Source organism: Macrobrachium rosenbergii, chromosome 27, assembly GCF_040412425.1.
Source record: "Macrobrachium rosenbergii isolate ZJJX-2024 chromosome 27, ASM4041242v1, whole genome shotgun sequence".
Taxonomy (NCBI): domain Eukaryota; kingdom Metazoa; phylum Arthropoda; class Malacostraca; order Decapoda; family Palaemonidae; genus Macrobrachium; species Macrobrachium rosenbergii.
Window position 1 is genome coordinate 1,261,750 of NC_089767.1, and position 22,985 is coordinate 1,284,734.

Here is a 22,985-nt window from a genome sequence, read left to right on the forward strand (position 1 = left end):
TTTCTTTTGAATAATATTCTGAATAATATTTCCTTATTGTTGTACGAAGGAAATAAGTTTTTTCTCATATTTAGTAATTTTTTTTACGAAATAGAAATTTTCGTTCACTTGGTGATAGAGACAATTCTGTTTAAATAATTCTATCATAATAATTTTTTTTGTTATACACTTGGCGCAGCATTTTGCAGTGGAACCCAAACAATTGTATACATAAATACTAATATCAGACTTTTTCAGATTGAGAGAGTCCTATGAAGGAATAAGTTAGGAAAAATTTGAATTTTTTTTTGTATAGAGGATACAGTCAACTCAGCAAACATGCAATTGAAGTAAGTACCTGATTCTCAAATTTATTTTTTTTTTTCAATTTTTCATTCTTGGAATCATTGAATATTTTATGAATTAATATGAATAACACTTTGGACGAAGTTATCTCCCGACTGCAACAGACAAGAAGCGAAGACCAGACTCCATATAACCTAAGACCTGTACCTGAACGACTTTCTAGACCAATTGATCCTAGTAATACTAGACCCAGACGTTCTCGTAGTCAAGGTCCCCACTTAGTTTACCGAGTGCGCCTAACCCTTCAGTTGTAACCACTAACCCAATAACTTCCATTGTACCTAGAAATAACAACATGGCGCAAGCCACCGTAATAACCAAGCCACTAGATTTTGTGGAACGGTAGACCCAAGTAATGTAGATAAAAGTAGATTAGAAGAATATGGTGTAAATCGATGGATAGCAGACACAGAAAGCAGAATTTCAGCTGCTGGTATCACAGATGAGAGAAAGAAAATAGATGAAGCACTCTTGTATGTTAGTATGGAACATGGTGATGCACATACAGTTCTTCATTCAGTACTTTTTAGGAATATTACTCTGTTTAACGAATTCAAGAAACAGTGCTTACAGTTTTGGCAACCAGAAGCACAGAAAGATCCATGGTACAACATAGGAACTTTCCATCATCAGAAATATGAGGGTAATCACTTAGTTTTAGCCACTAGAGTAGAAGAAGCTATAGATAGAGTGACGACAGATATGAAAGCTGTAGGAATTGTTGTTGGAAGGAAGGATGAATTTGATGATGATGAAACAGATTTAGCTAGTATATCCAAGGTACTTAGATATATGTCCTTAGGACCAATCTACGATGCTTTGGGTAAGGAAGAAAGAGTAGCCTTAAAGAAGTACTGTGATAGGAAGCCAAATGATGGAATTGTACAAACTTTGATGTACATAGAAAGGAAAGTAAAACAGAATTCATCAAGTAGTAGTGCAGATTTTACGGGAACCGTAGCTAATGGAAGCCCAAGAAATAATAGCAATCAGTCGAATAGAAACCAATCAGGGCAAGCTAGGTCTAGGTATCAGGGAAATAGAAATTCGTTTGATAGAAATGGTGGGAACAACAATAGGAGATTTAATCAATCAAATAGAAACAATCAAGGTAGGCCGCCAAACAGAGGTAACAATGGGAATACCACTGGAACTAATGGAAATAACAGTGGAAATAACAGGACTCCTGGACAGAGGGGAGCTAGTCAAGGCCAAAATTCAGGGAATAATAGGCCACAGTTCAATAGGCAGAGACAAAGTTGTGGAAATTGTGGTTATAACAACCATACAACCCAGAATTGTAGAAGAAACAAATGGTGTTCGAATTGCAATAAGACAGGACATTTGATCCAAAACTGTTGGTACAACAAACAGGAAATTCTCAGGGTCTCAAAATAACCAAAGTACTCAGCCTAATAATCAAAATACCTCCCCCAGTAACCCAAATCAAGGGGGATTCTCAGTGACAATCACAGAGAGTGCAGCAGAAAGGTCCATCCTTACAGAGAGAAATAGTGACAGTGAATAAGGATGTGTCCCCAACAGACATTACTCGAAGTAATGAAATAGTGTTTTCTGTAAAGAATTTTAATACGTGTCAGGAAGAGTTGCCTATCATACAAGTACACTTAGAAGGTGTACTGAGTTCCATATTGTTGGATACAGGCAGTACTGTAAGTATCATAGATAAAGGCACTTTAACAAAACATATAGGTTGTGAGCTTTCCCAAATGAGAGAATCCTATAGGACCATAAAGGGGATCGCTGGAAAGCAAATAAGGGCTATAGGCAATGTCAATTTAGAGATAGAAATTCTAAATAAGAAATACAGGGAAGAGTTTGTGGTGTTGGAAGAGAAATATTTTCCAGCTCAAGCTCTATTTTCCTTCCAGGCTATGAAAAGATGTGGAATTGCACTAGATTGTAGCAATGGAAGAGTAACTATCAAGGAAATTGATAGAGGAAATGTTTGCTCTCTTGAAGAAGAGGAACAGTTTCAGATAAACTTGATCACTTTACCTGAGACAGCCTCATCTGAAGAAGTAGACATCCAACAGATAGAAATAGAATTTAATGCTAACCTGGTAGGACAGTGGTAGAAATTCAATGATAGAAGAAATAGGAGAAGATAGACAAACTACTTTTAAAAGCCTAGAAGCCACTCAGGAGGAATTCTCAGATAGCAGGTATGAACCTGATAACTCAAGTGCACGACAAGTAGATACCTCCGAAGAACTTAGTTCTTTTTCCCAACCTGACGATCCTGACACGCTAATAGATTGTAGTCACATAATAATAAGAGAAGATACGGAAGAGAAGTATCTCAATGAGGTGTTGCTGTTAGGCAACCTAAAAATGACAGAGATAGGTTCTGTGATACCACAAGATGAAAGTTCAGATGATACTGATGTCTGTTACACTGCCGATGCACAGAATGCAGAAGAGATCTGCTTAGTTAGTACTGCCGATGATAATCTTGTAAAACTCAAATTAAACAATAGCGTTATACTGCATCCACAAGGTCTGACAAAGGTTTGTCTTAGAATTGTAACAGATAAAAACCTAGGTGATACAGATGTGTTATTAGTTAATGAAGACTTACCAGACTTTGTGAAAATGGACAATTCCCTAGTAAGACTTAATGGTGGAAATTGTACGACTTATGTGTATAATTATTCTGACAAGAGACTAGAATTGCATGCCGGCATAGAATTCTGTAAAGGAACTGTGATTACTAACCCTTTACTAACCCTAAGTGAAAAAGCATTTGTCTCTGTAGCTGACACAAGAGTTAAATTAGAAGGGAAGTAAATAATACAGATTTTCCTCATTGTAGGGACAGGTTAATACAGATATTAGAGAAATATAGGAGTGTTGTAGCAGTAACAGGAGATAAGTTAGGAAGGACAGATGTCCTGCAGCACAAAATAGTCATAGAAGATGGTGCTAGACCTTTTTATATACCTAACTACAAACTTCCAATAAGTCAAAGACCCATTGTAGACGAGATGGTTGAAGAGATGAAGGAAGATGGAGTTGTAATTCCTTCTAAGTCACCTTATAATTCACCTTTACTGCTAGTTCCAAAGAAAGACGGTACATGGAGGATGGTAATTGATTACCGTAAATTGAATTCCCACACCATCCCTGATCGAATGCCAATGCCAGTCATTAATGACATGTTAGCTCAATTAGGAGGTGCCAAGGTTTTTCTAGCCTCGATTTACTGAGTGGATATTGGCAAGTTCCTCTCGATGAAGAATCCAAGCATCTCACGGCATTCAGTACTCACAAAGAACATTTGCAATTTGAGGTAATGCCGTTTGGTCTTACTTCAGCTCCTTTAACGTTTGTACGTTTAATGCTGCAAATCTTGGGAGATGTTGAAGACGTATCGGTTTATCTTGATGATGTAATAATTGCTAGTAAGGATGTAGAGAGTCATTTCAAGACAATAGAATTAGTATTAGATAGGCTCAGAAAGGCCGGTTTAAAGGTAAAAATTAAGAAATGTCAGTTTCTGAAGAAATCTCTAGAATATCTAGGACATGTTATCAGTGAACATGGTTTGAAAATGCAAGAAGGAAAGATTAAGGCTATTGTAGACTATCCAGCCCCAAGAAATTTGAAGGCACTAAGAAGATTCCTAGGTATGGTAGGGTATTATCGACCTTTCATAAAGGGATTTGCTACCATAGCAAAACCATTAACTGAGTTAACTAGGAAAGATGCTAGCTATGAGTGGAAAGATGAACAGGAAGCAGCGTTCAAAACACTAAAGGATATGTTGATAACAGATCCTATCCTAGTTTATCCAGACTTCGAGAAGGAATTCTACTTAGCCTGTGATGCTTCAAGTACAGGACTAGGTGCCGTCTTGATGCAAAAGGATAAAACAAGGATGAGGACTGTATACTATGCCAGTAGAGTTTTGAATGCAGCTGAAAGAAATTACAGTACAACAGAAAGGGAATGTTTGGCATTAGTCTGGGGATTACAGAAATTTAGACACATTTTGCTAGGACATAAAATTAATGTTCTTACAGATCATAAACCCATTTGTGATCTTTTCAAGAAAAGGGCTTTTACCAATAATATGAAGTTCAATAGATGGTTCGTTAGCGTATTAGAATTTGCCCCAGAATTTAGATACATACCTGGTAAATATAACACATTAGCTGACGCCTTATCTAGATCACAAGAAGAGAACGAGAAACAAATTACCACTCATAATTTCGCCTTCAGTTGTCAAATCACAGACTTAGATTTAGACAAAGTTCGTCAAGAACAACAAAAGGATTCTAGAATAAAGGAAGTAATTGGTAACCTCTTGCAAGGTGAGAAAAATTCAGAGTTTCAATTGATAGATGGGTTATTGTACAAGACTTCAGACGAACCAAATGCTTGTTCACGTTTGTACATTCCTAATACACTAATACAAGACGTTTTAGAACTAACCCATTCATACAAGTTATCAGGACATCCTGGAATTAAGAAAACATGTAGAACAATCACTAGAAACTATTTTTGGCCTCGATGTAGTGAAGATGCTACTCGATTTGTTCAGAATTGTACCCTATGTAATATACATAAGGGGAATGTCAACGTCAAGGCTCCTCTGGAAATGTATCCTTCAGAATTAAATCCTTTTCAAGTAGTCACAATGGATTTCTTAGGTCCATTCCCGAACACCATCAGAGGAAATAAACAGATTTTAGTTTTCATTGACTATTTGACCAGATACGTAGAAATTGTTCCAACTACAAACAGAGAAGCATCAACGGTGGCAGAAGCCTTTAAGTCTAGAATTATAACCAGACATTCATGTCCTCAAGTTATGCTCTCAGACAATGCTGCTGAATTTACTAGTGACATTCTAACGAAATTGTGTGACTTTTATGAAATACAGAAATGTCAAATAACAGCATATAAGCCAAGCTCAAATGGAGCAGTAGAAAGAACAAATCGCAAGATAAAGGATGTTCTGAAAACATTGGTAACCCCTAGCACTGAAGACTGGGACTTGACTCTCGAAGACATACAATTTACTCTAAACAACACAGTAAATGAATCAATAGGAGAAAACTCCTCATTTCCTATTGTATGGCTACCAAAAGAGAATGCCAAATTCACTTTTGGATGATGCCGCACCACCCAGACGTACGTACAACTACGAGGACTATATTGCTTGGAAGACAAGACGTGCGTGCGAGACCGTTAAAGTCACCAGGGCTAGATTAAAGGAGTTACATAAAAATCTAGTAAGTATTACAATAACAGATCCACCATACCCTCGTTAAAGGTAGGACAACAAGTTTATGTACTCAATCATGTTCTTGAAGGACCTAATATTAAAGTATCACCAAAATTTCGAGGTCCATATAGAGTTTTAGAAGTTTTGAAGTTGAATAAATTCAAGTTAATGCATGAAATTACCTTGAAAGAATCCATTGTACATTGGAACCACATTAAAGTAGTTCATTCAGAACCTTGGTCGTCTACCCAGTTAAAAGATTTGTCCAATAAAGATAAGATAGATAATAAAATAGAATCTTCAATGACCCCAAGGTATAATTTGAGAAGAAGGTAATGGCAAGTGCAATGGTAAACAAATGTAGTTGATAAGATTTTTACTGCTTGATAACATTATTTCAGCAAATGGATTGTATGGTGGTTGGCAGTGAGTCAAATTGTGAACTCACTCGTACAACTAAGAAAGGGAGCCATCATCAAGGAGCATGGCAAGGTTAAGATGATACAGGACCTAGCCATTGTTAAGATCCAGACGGACTCCATTATCGATCAGAGAGAGCAGTTAGTCCAGCTGAGCAATCAGATACAGGCAGGATTACAAAGTGTCCAAGATAGAAATTTGTACGACATGCTCTCCAAGTTGCAGAGGGACATCGATAGTGTTATGCCAAGGAAAGTAGTAAAGCGATCACTCATACCCTTTATAGGCGTCGCTTTACACAATCTCTTTGGAGTGGCGACCGATGGTAATGTTGAAAGGCTAAAGGAAAGAGTGGCACAACTTGAAAATTGGGCTTCTGAGCAGGGCACTGTCTATAATAAAGTAATAGGAAATGTCAATCAAAATCAGAAAATGATCACAGTGCTGAAAGAATTTGTGAATAGTGCCCTCCATAATGTTTCATCAGAAATTGCTAGAATCCATCAAACAGAAATGATGGAGCAACTGCTCATAGAAACAAGTAATTTCCTTCTGGAATACAAGGAATTACTCAATGCAATCATGATGGCAGGTAAAAACCTGCTGTCGCCTTTTCTGATAACCCCTAGTGAAATTGAAGCCATTATTCAGAAATGTGTTGTGAACAATCACTTGAAGCCACTAGTAGAAAATATAGTGGACTATTATGGCCTGATAACAGTGAAAGTGATAGCCAATCAAATCATACTAGTGATCCCTTTCAACAATCCAGACGTCAACTCATTGATATCAGTCTATCCATTCCCAATGGTAGTAGATAATAAGTCCATTGTACTAGAAGGAACAGTTCGACACTTTGCCTTGCAGCATGATTCTTTCCTAGTGACTGAAATTCCCGAACATAAATTCAGGGAATGTGTCATGCTTAATGATGATGTATATGTTTGTAACATTGTGAATTTCTATGAACCCTTGAATGCTCTTCATTGCCTAGATGATCTTGTAAACAACAAGAATGGTAAGAACCATTGTAAATATATACCGTTTACAGAAACTTTCAAGGCTCAAATCATTGATGATGAAATTTTTGTGTTCTCAGCAAACAGATTGAATGCTAAGATTGACTGTAAGTCAAACAAAACAGAAGTAGTTTTCATTAACGTACACTCATTTTCATCTGCTTGTGAATTGGTTATTTTACATAATTTGTATTACAAACCTACAGTCTTCACGACATACAGTTTGAATTTCAGTAAAAGTGTACATCAGTTTGCAGTTATTAACGAATTTCAACTTTCAGAACTGGAATTGGAGACATTCACAAAGCTAGAAGAGGTTCATACTTTCTTTCATACATATAAGACCGAGATTTCTCCTATTATGTCATTCATAAATGTCATTCTTTTGGTACTGTTTGCTTTTATTTCTTTTATAATTGTCAGGAAATTGATACTGAATAAGCTTACCATAATCAAGGACATGATGGACAGAATCCTTCCTAGAGAGTAATAACATTTACCATTGACTTGCACTTGAACATTTGATGATTGATTTTTTTTTTTTACAATTTATGATTGATAACCAGAGAGTAATAGGCATTTGATATATTTACTTTGCCATAATTTTTCTGCATTTAGTTTGAGTATTTGATATTAATTCATGCTTATGTTGTTTGTGTTAGCACTATGATGCATTATAATATTTCTTGCATTTATTGCTTGTTAATAGAAATTATTGACTATGAAATTGAAGTAATTGACTATAGTCAAGTTGAGTTGGTTATCTACTTGCATTGTAGTCAATGAAGGTAGGTGACCGAGTGATGTTATGCAGTGAATAAGTATGAGATTCACTGATCGGGATTATGAAAGAGAGAGAGAGAGAGAGAGAGAGAGAGAGAGAGAGATGTTGATAGTTTAAAATGATGAGCCATGGGACCAAGTAAATTGAAGACTAACCATAACAAACCTCCAAGATGTGGGAAAGGAAGGAGGCGCTAGAGGAATCAAAAGGTCAGCAAAATTGACCTGATTTGTCCTTGCCAAAAGTGGGAGTTAAGATTGAACCATTAAGAGTAAAGTAGACGTCCTCAAGGAGGCGGAGTTTTATTCAACATAGGTCCAGAGTTCATTCTGATCAATTTTTAACCAGAGTTACTTGAAAACCAAATTGGGTAGGATTGTGTCACTCACTCCTCTCTTAACATCAAGAAATTTCTAAGTCCAGTGTGGCTGGCCGTGTGAAATAGTTAGTGTTAAGATTAAACTTATGAAAAACCGTGCCCGGTGAATTCTTACCCCCTCCTGAAAAAATAAAAATATTAATAGACAATTTCAATCCTAACTTACGAGTCCCCTGTGTTACTATCAAGTGAAAGTCAACAGACAGAAACAGAGTCATTCATATGTGGTGCAACGCAATACAAAGAAAAACTGCAAAGCATAACATAATATAAGGGAGGAACGAGACGGCATGTCCCGTCACAGGGAAGTAACAAACGAAGAAACATTCTTCATACTTATACAGCAGCTAATGTTCAAACAGGCTAAGCCCGACCTAACAAAACAAATAAACGCGCGATCACAGTGTTTATTCAACGAAGGCAAACTTGCAAATCGGTGCATTTGAATCATGAGAGAATGCCAATCATCATGAGATAATGTCAAGTATGTTCCCATTCTCAATTACAGACTATCTCAGAGCTCCGGAGCTTATTTCTTGCTGTTTTCAGATCATGTTGACCTATTTAATATATTCATACAATCAAATCCATTGCAAATGTTCACACAACAGTAAAGAGTGTTTAAAAGTCAATTTACTCAAGTATATTTTTGTTCTTAATTCGTAATCTCGGGGTGTACTTGGATTGTAATTTGACAGCTCACAAATTAACAATACAGTAAAAGCTGCAGGATACAATCTCAAGAACATAGCGTTTGTGAGGAAATATCGTGATGACAGTTGTGTTAAGAACCTTGTCATCAGCTGTGTCATAAACCTTCTGGATTATTGTAACTCGGTGTACTAAAAGTTGCCCAACGACATCTCAAGAAACTGCAGAAAATCATGAACAGAGCTTGCTAGACTAATAAATGGTGTTGCCTCAGTGTAATACAGGTTTACCCGCATTAATATGCATCTAAAACAAAACATGAAAACCAGAATATTATTCAAGTTTTGATGTATATGTATATATATATAATATATATATATATATATATATATATATATGATAATATGTTCCATAACATATATATATATATATATAATATAATATATATATATATATATATATATATATATATATATATATATATATATATATATATATATATATATACACTGTGTGTATTATATATATATATATATATATATATATAATATATCTTTGTATATATATATCATACATATGTACACTGTTCCATTATATATATATATATATATATATATATATATATATATATATATATATATATATATACATATATATATATATATATATATATATATATATATAATTATTATATATGTATATACATATATATATATATACTGTGTATATATATATATATATATATATATAATATTAACTTTATCAATACACAATTGTTCTGTGCATTAGTAGAATTACTAAAAGGACCTCATTCAAACTGGATGGTATCTAATGGAGTTTTATTCAAAAAGTTACAAGCTTTCTTGGACAAACAGTCCACATTATCAATCTATCCGTGAAAATGAGCAAGTGCATAGTCCGCTGTATTTATATCTGTGTGCTGGGTACTTTTAATCCTATAATCGCCTAGCTCTCTTCCTGTGTGACCTCCACCCTCTCTTGACCTTGGTCTTTCTCTGATCCCTGGTTCCAGATGTCCGTTTTTTTAGGTATTCTCTTGCGTTTTTTCTTACGTTTCCTTGCTACTGTGGAGTATATGATTTTTCTAGATATGCTTTGTCTTCATTTACATTTATATTTCCCCAAAGCCATCGTGTTGTTGGCGCAAGTTATGAAGGCGTTCTCTACAACCAGTCTAGATGTTTTGTTGGTGTTCCTGTACAGAAAACTCATATTTTCCCAGTCTATTCTGTGATCATTTTCCCAACAGTGTTTGGCAACTGCCGACCTGATTATAATGCCTTATGTTCTGCAGATGTTGTTTGCTGGTTCTTTACATGATTTGCCAGTTTCGCCATAATACCCTTCTTCACAGTCTAGACAAAACTGTAAAAATCTAATCTCTTCCCCCTCTACCGACTTTTTGTTTCTAACTATTTTATTCTAATGGTGTTTTTATAGCTGCCTATCAATTTGAAATTATTTAGCTTCCTGTTGATGGGTGCAATTTTCGTTGTTAACTTGAACTGTAATTATTTTCTTTCCTACCAAATGTTCCTTTTCAATTTTTTCCCTTAAAATAGTTTTTCCTTGCTTTGATATGTGCCTTCCCACCAATACTTAGTTAATCTCCTAAAAACTCTCCTTCAGGTAATCCAACTATTCGGCCAAAAATTCGGGACTGCAAATCCTATAAGCCCTGATGGCAACCCTGTCATTAATCCTATTTTTATTTCTTTCCTATGACTGGAGAACCTATGTTGTATGAATTGGTGTGTGTCTTCTTCCTATATACCTTGAATTTTAAATTCTCCCCCCCTCTTGACTAGGACATCCAAGAAAGGAATTTCTCCTTCCTTCTCTTCTTCTAATGTGAACTTGATGTGTTCATTTAGTTTATTTATGTTTTCTAGAAACTTGTGTAGATCTTCCCTTTCTCCCTTGTAAATGATCAAGATGTCATCCAAAGTTGCTTACCCATTTTGGTAGATATTTAAGTTCCCTTTATTTACTTTGCCCCACCTCTTCCTTTTCAAAACCATTCCATAAAGATATTGGCTAGAATTGGTGAAAGACTTGAACCCATGGCCACGCCATTTTTTTGTATATAATGGTTTTGAACGACCATGGCTGAAAACATTAACACTGAGGGTCCGCTGTTAGCATTTTTATTAAAACGTCATGATCTATGTCGCATGTATAGACACCCTCCTCCATATTCTTTTATTATTTCCATCGTCGTCTTTACTGGCCACGTTAGTGAACAGGAAGTTACATCAAACTTATGTTAATTTGCAGTCTTTACGTTAATTTTGGATAATTCGTCTATCAGGTTCATGTTATGTTTTAAATGCCGGAAACGAATCACCAGAAGACAGCATATCTAGAAAAATGCTCAGTATACTCCACAGGTAGCAAGGAAGACAAACGCAAGAGAACGTTTGAAAACAACATCTGGAACCAGGGATCATATCAGAAAGACTGGTCAAGAGAAAGATGAAAGGAAGAGCTGGCTGTACAGGATTAAAAGTACCCAGCACACATGGATATGCCTCTGGACTATGCGTGTGCTCATTGCTGTGCTCCATAATGTGGACTGTTTGTCCAAGAAAGCTTATAAAAATTTTCTTAATAAACTCCATTAGATACCATTTTAGTTTGAATGAGGTCCTTTTATAATAAATATTCTATAATACTGTTCCTTTTGTTCACTTATATATGTTTTGACAATCAAGTTAAGACCTTATTTGATATTTGCTACCTGTTATCAATTAAGCATCCAATAAATCGACCTGATTTTGTACTAATCAGACAGATGGTTTCAAGTTTGATGTGCTCAACTCAAGGTCAGCATTTGGAGCCTTTGAATAAATACGCAATAAAAGCTGAAAGATTATACAGTATAACAAGTTCGTATACTTCTTGATGAAAGCAGATTGAGGATGTTAAGTCTTTCAAAAAGAAAATTGAAACTTTTTTGTTTAATCAATGCCATGATATGGAATATCAAATTGTATATAAATATTAGTGTGAACAAATACATCTAATGAATAAACATTTTGATAATGGAGGCACCTATGAATTTTTCAGAATATTTTGCACCTGGATAATCTTAACAATCTAACAAGTATTTAGGAATAAAAACTTAATGTCCATTAGCTTACATTATTGTTCCACTAACCACTTGAAACCAGGATTTATTTACGGGTGATTCAATCTAACTTGTCAAAAACATTCGCAAGTGTCACCCAAGTGTTAACGTGCCAATACCAATTTGCTGAACCAAATGAATATCAGCAAACACTTAGCATATCTGGGGGGAAAAAATTTACTGACATAGAAACTAATGTGTGTGACTACAGGCCCTGATCTCACTCCATATTAACTCTGGAAGTACAGTCACTCAAAAATGTTTTGCAACATGTTCCAGAAGTTTTTGTTTACCTAACAGTAATTTGTTCTTTTGATATTTACAAGGAAATGTAATTTTCTTATTCGACTTTGGTTATTAATCATACAGTTAACAATATAAAAAGAATGGCAAGTGAAAAATTCATATTACGAAAAATGACAGAAACATTTTGAAAAATTTCACTTCAGATGATTGGGCAAAAGAGTCAAAGAAGAAACTATATTTTGAATCCAGATAAAAGCTTATTGACTAATAAAATAATATTGAATAATCATCAATGAAATTATATATAAAAAGAAAGAAAGAATTCAACCAATATTGTTGTCAAAAACAAAAACAAAAATCTCATAACGTCGTATGTTATCGTGTGACTCCAAATTTGGGCAGGAAAGTTAAACTAAACTGTCTCATCACTTGCACCGATAAGATGGGCAACAGACTCAGCCGCACCACAATCATTAGCTTGCATAAGACTAATGTCTCTATTGTAGATATTGCTCGGCAGCTTAGCGTAAATAAAACAACCATGTATAGAGAATAAAACAACAGAGAGAATGAGGAAATATGATAACTTCATTGTAAAAAGTGGAGGACGACCCCATTGTTGCACTACTGTTAAGGATCATCATCGGAAGATCACTGAAGGAGCTCCGCCTAACTCCCTGAAAAATGGTGTTGCCATAAAGAGAACATTACGCTTTCTCTTCAAGTTGCAGCTCAAACCATCCGTAACAGGCTACATGAGACCAAGATATTATTTCATCATACTCCTGCCAAGAAACACTTCATATAGCGAAACACAAAGAATAGTGGCTAGGGTTTGCGTTATGTAATCCAGTGGCCGGTGATTTCTGTAAGAGTCATTTTTTGCGATGAGGAGGAGACATTCTCCACTGATGAGCATGGTAGTCTTCTTCACAGCTGGCATTTAGCATTAACTACATTAATGTTGAACTTCTTGCTAATTTTAATGCTTTAGAAACTTAGATAATAAGAAATACAAAAATAGGCGTTATACATTCAGTTAACTTCATAAGAGGCATCAAAATGATAGGCCTAAGTAGCAATGAAAGAAATGAGAAATTACACATGATAATGGCATATATATATATATATATATATATATATATATATATATATATATATATATATATATATATATATATATATATATATATATATATATATATATATATATATATATATATATATATGACTTTTATCACATCACTGTGATTCATATACAATCAAAAGCTACAAAATCCTTTAATATCAAATTCATCTACAGTGAAATAATATATTTTCATATATGTACTGAAGGGGAATTTTTTAGTTGATAATAAGTTAATCAGCTCAGTGGGCTCAAACCAGCGAAGGACAAGAACTCAGGACTACAATGGATGCATTAATCCACACGGCCAGCAAGTGAGGTATAAGTGGATATCGTCTCCATATACAAATCCCCGTCAAACTCAGGTGTTTGTATTTAGAGACGATATCCACCCACCTCTGCCATGCTAACAGTGTAGTGCGTTTGTTGCACACAGCCATATTATAACTTTTTATCACATCACCGTGATTCATATACAATCAGTAAGCTACAATTTTTTATACCTCGAAATAATATATTTTCATATATGTTACTGAAGGGAATTTTTAGTTGATAATAAGTTAAGTCGTCCAGTGGGCTCGGACCAATGAAGGACAAGAATTCAGGACTACAGTTTCCCCCATGCGTGATTAATCCACATGGCCAGCAAGTGAGGTATAAGTGGATATCGTCTCCCATATACAGTACAAATCCCCACTTTGAACTCAGGTGTTTGTATTTAGAGACGATATCCACCCACCTCTCCCATGCTAACTGTAGTGCCTTTGTCGCACGCAGCCATATTATGACTTTTTATCACATCACCGTGATTCATATACAATCACTAAGCTACAAACGCCCTTTAATATCCAATTAGCTCTACCTCGAAATAATATATTTTCATATATGTTACCAAGGGGAATTTTTTAGTTGATAATAAGTTCGTCATCCCGTGGGCTCAAACCAGCCAGCGAAGGACAAGAACTCAGGACTACAGTGGACGCATTAATCCACGCGGCCTGCAAGTGAGGTATAAGTGGATATCGCCTCCCATATACAAATTCCCCGTCGAACTCAGGTGTGTATTTAGAGACGATATCCACCCACCTCTGCCATGCTAACCGTGTAAAAGCCAGTCTCATCGCATGATGCCATATTATGACTTTTATCACGCTTACTGATTATATATATATATATATATATATATATATATATATATATATATATATATATATATATATATATATATATATATATATATATAATGTGTATATATATATATATATATATATATATATATATATATATATATATATATATATATATATATATATATATATATATATATAAATATATATACTGTATATATATATATATATATATATAGATATATATATATATATATATATATATATATATATATATATATATATATATTTGTTTCAAACGTGCAGATTATATTCTATGTATTACAAAAATAGATGTGAAATCTCTTAGTCTAGTTCGGTATACTTTATATTAAGTTTCACTAGTTCACAATATACATAGGATTAGTCATTCAAAAATTTGATTAATAATAATGTGCAAGCAAATCTTTACAAAAGTCGTATTTGTTGATGTTAATAACAGTTCAACTTATAACTGTCGTAGGCCAATGTCTACAAAGTTCACACATATGAAGGAGATAAAACAACGATAGTGATGGCAGTTGGAGATGAAAATATTAAAACATAAGAACAGCGATGACCTCTGAAGTATTACAGTATCATCCTTTAATTAAGTAAAGTATGACATCAGTAAGCAGTACCAGAAAAAGCCCTGTTTAAGGGAAACTGCAGATAATTTCTCGGACCCACCACTGGTGTTCAGTTGTTTCATGCGCCATAACTGAGTTGCCAAATAGCCAGATGTCGCTATTATAAGCTGTTGTCCGAAAAGTTTTGAAGTATGTTGCAAAACATTTTTGAGTGATTGTACATTTGTATTTGATGTTCTAGCCCATATAAAAATGGGAACAAGCTGGGAAGAAGTTCTAGCCCTAATAATTCGAGATCCCCAGAGCGTAAACCATAGCTCTCAAGAAAATCTGTTAATAATAAAGTAAAAATCACCTAAGGGAGTCGATTGTTAGTTGGTAATGATGTAGACGATTGACTTTCCCTATGTGACGTCAGTCACCTGACTGACGCCGCCTTTCCAAGTTAACCAATCACAGGCACTCAGTCACGAGGGGAAGGAAGCTCGTGCACAATGGGCGGTCCCCCAGGTCCTCCTCTATCTCAAGCCTCAGTGACGACCTCAAACCCTAAGCAGAGTTGCTAATTAGCATACAATCATTAATAATTTTTATTACAACCTCAAACCCTAAGCAGAGTTGCTAATTAGCATACAATCATTAATCTTTATTATTGTATAAATAACATTGTTATCAATTAAGCTACTTGATACTTATTTTTTTTAATCCTTATAAAATACGAATATTTGTTACACTAATGAACAAAGAGCCATCGAAACTGCCCAAGTTTTGGTTTCCGAAATAACTTGGATGCATACTTGGCCAAGAGACCGACTATAAGAGAATTCTTTAATACTGTATTAGTTTGGTCACAATGGAGCTCTGACAGACCCATGCAAGGTAACTCACTGAAGACTCAACAGTGACGACCAAAAATACAGTATAGTTTTCCTACGTCAAAACCTGTTTTTTTATCATTTGTGGCACAGCAGAGTATAGCAGGAAGTACATTTACCTACCTTGTCAAAATGGGGTGAGGTGGTAACAGGATCCCTGATACTTTGGAGTCTTGAAAAATATTTTCTTAGCACTGGAAACAACCAGTATGTGATCAACATTGTTAAATAAGATATGTATGTGCTCAGCAATTCTATAGATTCCATGGACTAAGCAATTCAATTACAACATTTTATACCTACCTTAAGTATTTATTACATGAGAATCTCAAACCTGTGAGAACATTTATAGAAAAAGGATTTTGACAAAGGAAAAATCTATTTCTGGGAGGGGCCCGTGTCACCCGGTGAAAAGTCCATTCAGCACTATTTCTAGGTAATTCCGTTGCTAGATACCAGAGGAAAGCTAAATGTAAAGCTGGGGTTACTACCCCAGAGCGAGCTCCAAGAAATGGAGTCGTGTATGGTAAAGGGTGAGATTGTCACAATCACGGGACCCTGCCCTATAAAGATTCCCAATGTCAAAAGTCCCAACGAGAGAGGTGCCGATACAAGCCCATGCACTACTCACGACTGTACACAAGGCAATACTAGCCGCATTCCATGTTAGCACCCACCCCACTAGAATGATGTTTACCATGGGAGGGAGAGAATGAAAAACAGGGTGGGTCACCGGGTGACACGGGCCCCTCCCAGAAATAGATTTTCCTTTGTCAAAATCCTTTTTCTGGATCGGGTCCCGTGTGAAATAATAACAGAGAAATAAATATCATTCTTATGGTATTAAAGACAATGAACTGCTTGTAAGAAATAAACATCATTCTTATGCTAAATTTAATAGACTTAAAGATTTCAAATAGAGACGTTGAAAACTAGGAGAATTCTACCCTGAACATTTGGTAAGGTCCTCTAAATTCATGTAATGAAAATAATTAATGTAAGTGGCCACTGCTCTAAGATCATGAGCATTAGAATTGAACCTGAATAGGCTTGTATTAAGAAAATAAAATACTTGCTGCCTAATAGCAGACACAATGACAATGACAGTACCCCCCTTTTTAATAAAGAGAGGATCTGACAAAATTGTGAGGTCCTGTCTAAAAAAGCCTGTAAGGAAAAACTGGGCACAGAAACAGACCTTGTAAAGGGGGAGTACTTTCCAAGGTGACCACCGAAAATGAGGACCTTCAACTGTAGATAGAAAGTTAGGGTGAGGAATTCGCAACACTACCCTGATGAGGGGAAACCAAAATGATTGGTTCCGGACAGGGCAGACAGTACAGGAATACTAACACTAGAAGCTAAGCTGATTAAAATTTTGGGTCTTCCCCAACAAGGAAAGGTAAGAACAAGATGATTGTTGGTTACCGAAGCTAACTCCGATACATTACTCAAAGACCAGGAAACCGAATGTGGACGGAGTACTGGTCTCAGACGAACACAGACCTTAGGGTTGAAAGTTAAGGGCCTGTGAGCCTGATTTTAACAAAACACTTTCCTCGAGGCCAATGCGGCTGCATCATTACTGTAGCTTCAAAACTATGTGAAGAGTGCTAGTTACTAACTGCAGAACCATACTGCAGTAGAGTAGGAATCCCTTGTCTGATTCTAGGAAGACAGTAATAACAGGACCAATATCAGTTTCTTCCTAAACTGTAAATTTCAGAACCACAAAGACCAGAACAGGAAGACACAGGCTGAGTTTATACCAGGAGTTTGGGTCAGATCTGAGAGTTTCAACCCCAGAAGGAGGCTGGAAACCAACTGGCTTCCAGCCCACTGGGAGTTTAGACCTACCAATGTTCTGAACTTGTGACAGGACTTGAATAACAGGTTCACCGTGGCTGATAAACTAACTTCCACCCGTTCAAAACAGACCTACTTCCAGGGTGGGGCCCAGGAAAGGTCAAACAGACCTACCTGGTCCGGAAATAGATCTCTTACCTTAATGACCCGCTTAAGGACTATTCCGACACCAGGGGAGGCCCTGGATAGGGAAAAAGCAGTGACCTTTTGGACCCCTACGAGAAGGGTGGCAGACAGATGCCACTTGTGTCTGTTGGTTATGGAGAAGAATGAACCATAACCTAATTGATTCAATTCGAGTTGAAAACCACTTGTTTACGCAGAGCGCACTATTGCTGTTTTGTTCAGAACCAGCCATAAATGAAACCTCTTGGGAGGAAGAAGTTTCCCAAGGGCAGGAAGACTGCCACAGCCCTCCAAAGCATTGAAATGGAACTGCCGGAACGTGACCGACTAAGTTCCATGTGCTTCATGGGCTAAAAATTTTTATCCTGTTAGCCAAAAATATCCACCCCACCCGCTCAGAGAGGTGACGGTGTGGAATACTGAGGCCGGAGGGGGAAGCTGAAGAGGAACTGACTTGATAAGCTCTTGACTGTTGTGCACAAGGCCGGAGGCCCTTGTTCAAATAGGAGGAATCAGGAGACACGTCCCTGACTCCGCCATACCCCGGTCATAAACTCCAGCTTTGACTTCAGAAGGAGAACCGTCACTGAAGCAAACTGGAGAAAACCAAGACCTATTCTTGGGCACAGGCGAGAGGTATGCTTGTGTTGATGAAATGATAAGTGTTGCCCTTGCTATCTCTTTCCACTTCCACTGGATTCACAACCACTGAAGGCTACCCTCCGAATCAGGTGGGATCCCTTCCTGTGTACTTGGAAGCCCAGAGACTTCTAGAAAGCCGATTATAATGGCCGGCACCCTCAGGCAATTCCCGACGCTGGATGCCCAAATGAGCCAGGCAACTAGATATGTGGCTAGCATAACCTTCTAATACCGGAGCTGTTGAACTACGGTATCGTTCAAACTGGCGAAGATTCTGGGGCTGCATTGAGGAGGGCATGATCCTGAAGGGGAAACGCCTGCCCCGAGCCTGAATCCCAAGAAGGAAGAGAACCTTCCTGCAACCAAGATGTGATAGGAAGCGTCGGAAAGGTCTATAGAGGTGGTTACGGCTCCACGGTGCAGTAGGATCCGAACCTACAAGACTATAAGCAACCGAGACTTGTCGCATTGAATGAGGAAAACATAAACGAGACAAGTCTGGAAATATTTTCCAGTGGAAGGAACTTCTTTGGCAGACTGAAAAGTCTGCCTTATTTTACAAGACAATGGCCAACAGACCTTTCACAAAGTCCTCCAGATCCCTGGCCGGAACTGACAGAACCAGATTGGGGAGGGGGACAAACAGTCCAGCTCCACCCCAGGCCTTCGATAACTATACTCTGGGCCCAGGGACTGAAGTTCCACTGGCCCCGAAAATGGTACAGCCTCCCACCCACCTGAGAAATACCACTGGGAGGAGGCTTGAAAGAGAGCCTCCCTGGAGCCTTTGCCTTCCCAATTTCTCGGAGAGGAGCAGGATGCTTCCCTGCCCCTGTGATAACCCCGAGGTCAGTGCCTCTGGCAAATGCCTAGTGAAAATTCTTTCCTTGGGTTTTGGTATGAAGCAAAAAAAGACCGGCGGCACATATAGGGGAGGCAGAGACATATGGGGAGCCACTAGGGGCTGATGTGTTGGCTGAACCCAGCACACATCGAGGTGGAGGCTGGGAGTGAGAGGCTGACGGATGTCCAGGGCAGGAACCTGAAGAGCCTGCACCACTGCCTGAGCAGGGGGGGCGCTTGAACTACATGAACTTTTGCCGGACTTGGGATAGGGCCCGGCAAGTTTAGATTGTTTCCGCTTGTAGGTAGACACCCAACGAGAACGGAGGCTCTGATTAACATTAGTAGCCCCGACAGACCGTTAACAACGCCCACCTGGGGAAAAGATTAATTCCCAGGTGAAACTGTTCATAAGCCTTTTCGCTCAAGGCGGAACGTGGCTGCCGAAAGATGTGTTTTCATCTGTCCATCCGGACTGTGATGAAATTAAACAGGTTCTGCAGAAAACCTGACAAGAGGGATTTTATCAGGACCCAAAACAACGAACCGCCATTATATACCACAGACATTGTTTCAAAGTCAAAGAGTTCCAGGACCTGGCAAGCCTGTCCTTATTGTTTCAGCTTCCGGAATCGACTCCGAAGCTTAGGGAGCTGTACGCTGAATAAATTAGAAGCGTAGTCCGTGGTTAGAAGATTCACTGTGAACGTGTATCTGTGATATCTGTCTCCGGAAATGCCTCAGTGGTTTACTTCAAAACAAGCCTGTTGATAAGAGGGGCTACATTCGGAGCACAAGGGGTAGAAGCAGGTCTCTCAAAGAGAACACGGTAAAGACCCCTTTAGTTGGCGTGAGCTTGAAATTCTCCGCCTGCCACTCCGTTACAATTCTCAACAGAGACGATGTGTGCCCAGTCCCTAGGGAAGATGAGGGCTCACTTAGGGATCTTGCCAGATAGATACCATGCTCTTCTGCCAGTCTGGCAAAACCCGGATAAGGGGATACCAGACCGGAAGGGAAGAAATGCAATTCCACCAACCTCCGTGTGCCCACACCCCATCGATAGAAGGGTGCCTTCATGCTGGGAAGCATAAAGGGTTAGGGCGCCAAAGGTTCCCAGACCCCCGGGAAAAGGGGTGGAGGTGTCCGGAACAGAGTAGAATTCCAGAACGGAGCAGGATTTTAACAGGTGATCCATTGACAATGAATCCTGAGATTAATCTCTTTGGGATTTAAGCTCCTGGGAAAGGGAAGGCACAGACCCATGAGGCAGATAGTTGGTTAGATAGTTTTGATAGGTTGTCAATGACCCTCATGTCGAGCTCCTTATAAGGAGACCCGTAAAAAGAGTCTGCAACAAAGGAAGGAGGGGTAACCGCCTTTACTCTGCTTGGGCCGTGTCCCTTTCAAAAGACTTCCAGGCCCTCAACTCGTAGATCGCACCGGACTAGATATCCGTGACGTCCTCGAGGGGGCCCTTCCTTGAGCGGGTCTTCTGGGGTTTTAAAGGTCTTTCTTTGACTGATTTCACCTTAGGGACGGTAGACCAGGAACCGTCCAAAAGGGATGAGGATCAAACGAATCCTCAAAGGAAAAAGGCAAAAGAAGGAAGAGAGCTACGGAAAAGTTCACACTCACTTATTCCCGAGCTAAGCGGAAAAAGGTTTGTCTCAATTATTCCCGCACCTACTTATCGCTCCGGGACGATGTTCACAGGTTCGAAACGAGACTGAAGGCCACAACGTCTTTAGTAAACCCTCCGAAAATAACTAATTTATTTTAAAAGGACCGGGTCATCTCTTGGACCCCACACAAAGGGCAACAACTTCTTCAGCAACTGATGTTGAGATCTGGGCGCCAAGGAAAGGAACATTACAAATGTCCACCGAAAGGACATAGGAATTTCCGCCACTAAGTATCATATACAAATCTGCTGACCCCAGACTAGAGGGTGTGAAGCGAAAGAAGAGTTATGAGACTTGCATAAGGTGGAGCCTCCAGGAGGGGGAAAATTAGGACCCCAAACACCGGAGGAGCAACTATTAATAAGTCAAATGAGACGGAGTTTGGCGGAGGAAAACCGACAGGTGTATACGAAACCTACCGATTCATCAAGAATCTTGCCCGGAGAGAGCTCAAACACCGAAGGAGCGACTATTAATAAGCCATATGAGGCAAAGTTTGGCGGAGGTAAAACCGACAGGTGTATATGAAACCTACAGATTCAACAAGTAGCCTGCTCGGAGAGAGCATAGCGTACATCACAACCATCCGGTGCCAAACTATTAATTCTCCAACACAAACCGCGACCGGAATGGGGAACTACAGACTCCGTGACCGCTGGTTTGTTGCAGGATAGCGGAGCATTCCTGCACTTAACAAAACCAGCTGGCGTATGAGATATGAGTATGCTGGAACGGATGCCGAGCAGAGTACCGTGAGAGCGACTTTAGCCTAGTCAGACCATGAAAACTCCCGGAGTAAACCAGAGAGAAAACCGGACTAACAGAACAAAACTCATAGACACAAAACAGAGTCAACGGAAACATTCCGAGCGACCATGTTTAGAATTATGTGTGGGAAGGATACAAATATAGTGGGAAGGTTATGAACTGTTCCAGAAGTGGGCACACTCAGTGATAGCGGTGATAAGCGGGGATAATAAGCACCGACCGCTAAACACTATAACCGACGGAGCGCGGTAAGCAAGGAGAACGCCAACAAGATAATAAAACACCGAACAGGTAGTTAGCAAAATGGAGGGGAACGCCAAAAGTAAATAAAACAGAAGACAGTTAGGTGGAAAACACTAACTGGCCTCGTATGAATCCCAACAGTGAGGTGCGGACTGGCACCACGAAGGGAAACAGTCGACGTAAAAGGAAGGGGAGGGAAGGATAGGCCAGGAGGTTGGTAACCCAAAGTAGCGACCAGAGGTGGGACAGCACTCCCGGGCGCCCAAGGATCCTCATCGTTCCCTCGCTTTGAGCTGTGTGTTGCCACGACAAGAGCGAGAAAAAGGGGAGGAAGGGCAAAACCTCTACGACCAGGAGAGCAAAGAAAGGTAAATGGAGTGTGAACAGGAGTGGGAGAGCACTCCTGGTCACCTCTAGGTCAGGTGGGGTGCCAACCGATCAGGTCAGACACTCAACACCGAGGACAAACCAATCAATGCAGAGGAAGGGGATGTAGGCTACAGCACAAAAATAAGGATAAAGTGCTCTCAAGCCTTGGTAAGTTAACAAACCTTGAAAAACAAACCAAGGAGAGAGAAAGCAAAGGATTGGGTAAAAGGGGAAGAAAATAACATTTCTCGAAACAATAAATTATAGTTGGTAAGCAACCCAAAGAAGGATTGAACTAGGATAGGCTACGCAGGTAAACCCTCGCTATTCCAGCTTAACCTATCTGGAACATTAGCCTAAGTGAAAAGCCGAAACAGGTAGAGGGTGGATGTAGGCTATATACCAAGTCAAAACCAAACAAAGGGTAGCACCAGACATAAAACTCATACGTACAGATC

General features: G+C 38.5%; 1 protein-coding gene across 1 annotated transcript; it reads left to right on the forward strand.

Annotated features, from left to right (window-relative positions):
• Positions 1-303: 303 nt before the first annotated feature.
• Positions 304-7,591, forward strand: LOC136853345 (uncharacterized). Its single transcript, XM_067128706.1, has 2 exons — positions 304-329; positions 6,001-7,591. The coding sequence occupies exons 1-2, from the start codon at positions 319-321 to the stop codon at positions 7,526-7,528; spliced, it is 1,539 nt and encodes a 512-aa protein (XP_066984807.1). The 5' UTR covers positions 304-318; the 3' UTR covers positions 7,529-7,591.
• Positions 7,592-22,985: the final 15,394 nt, after the last annotated feature.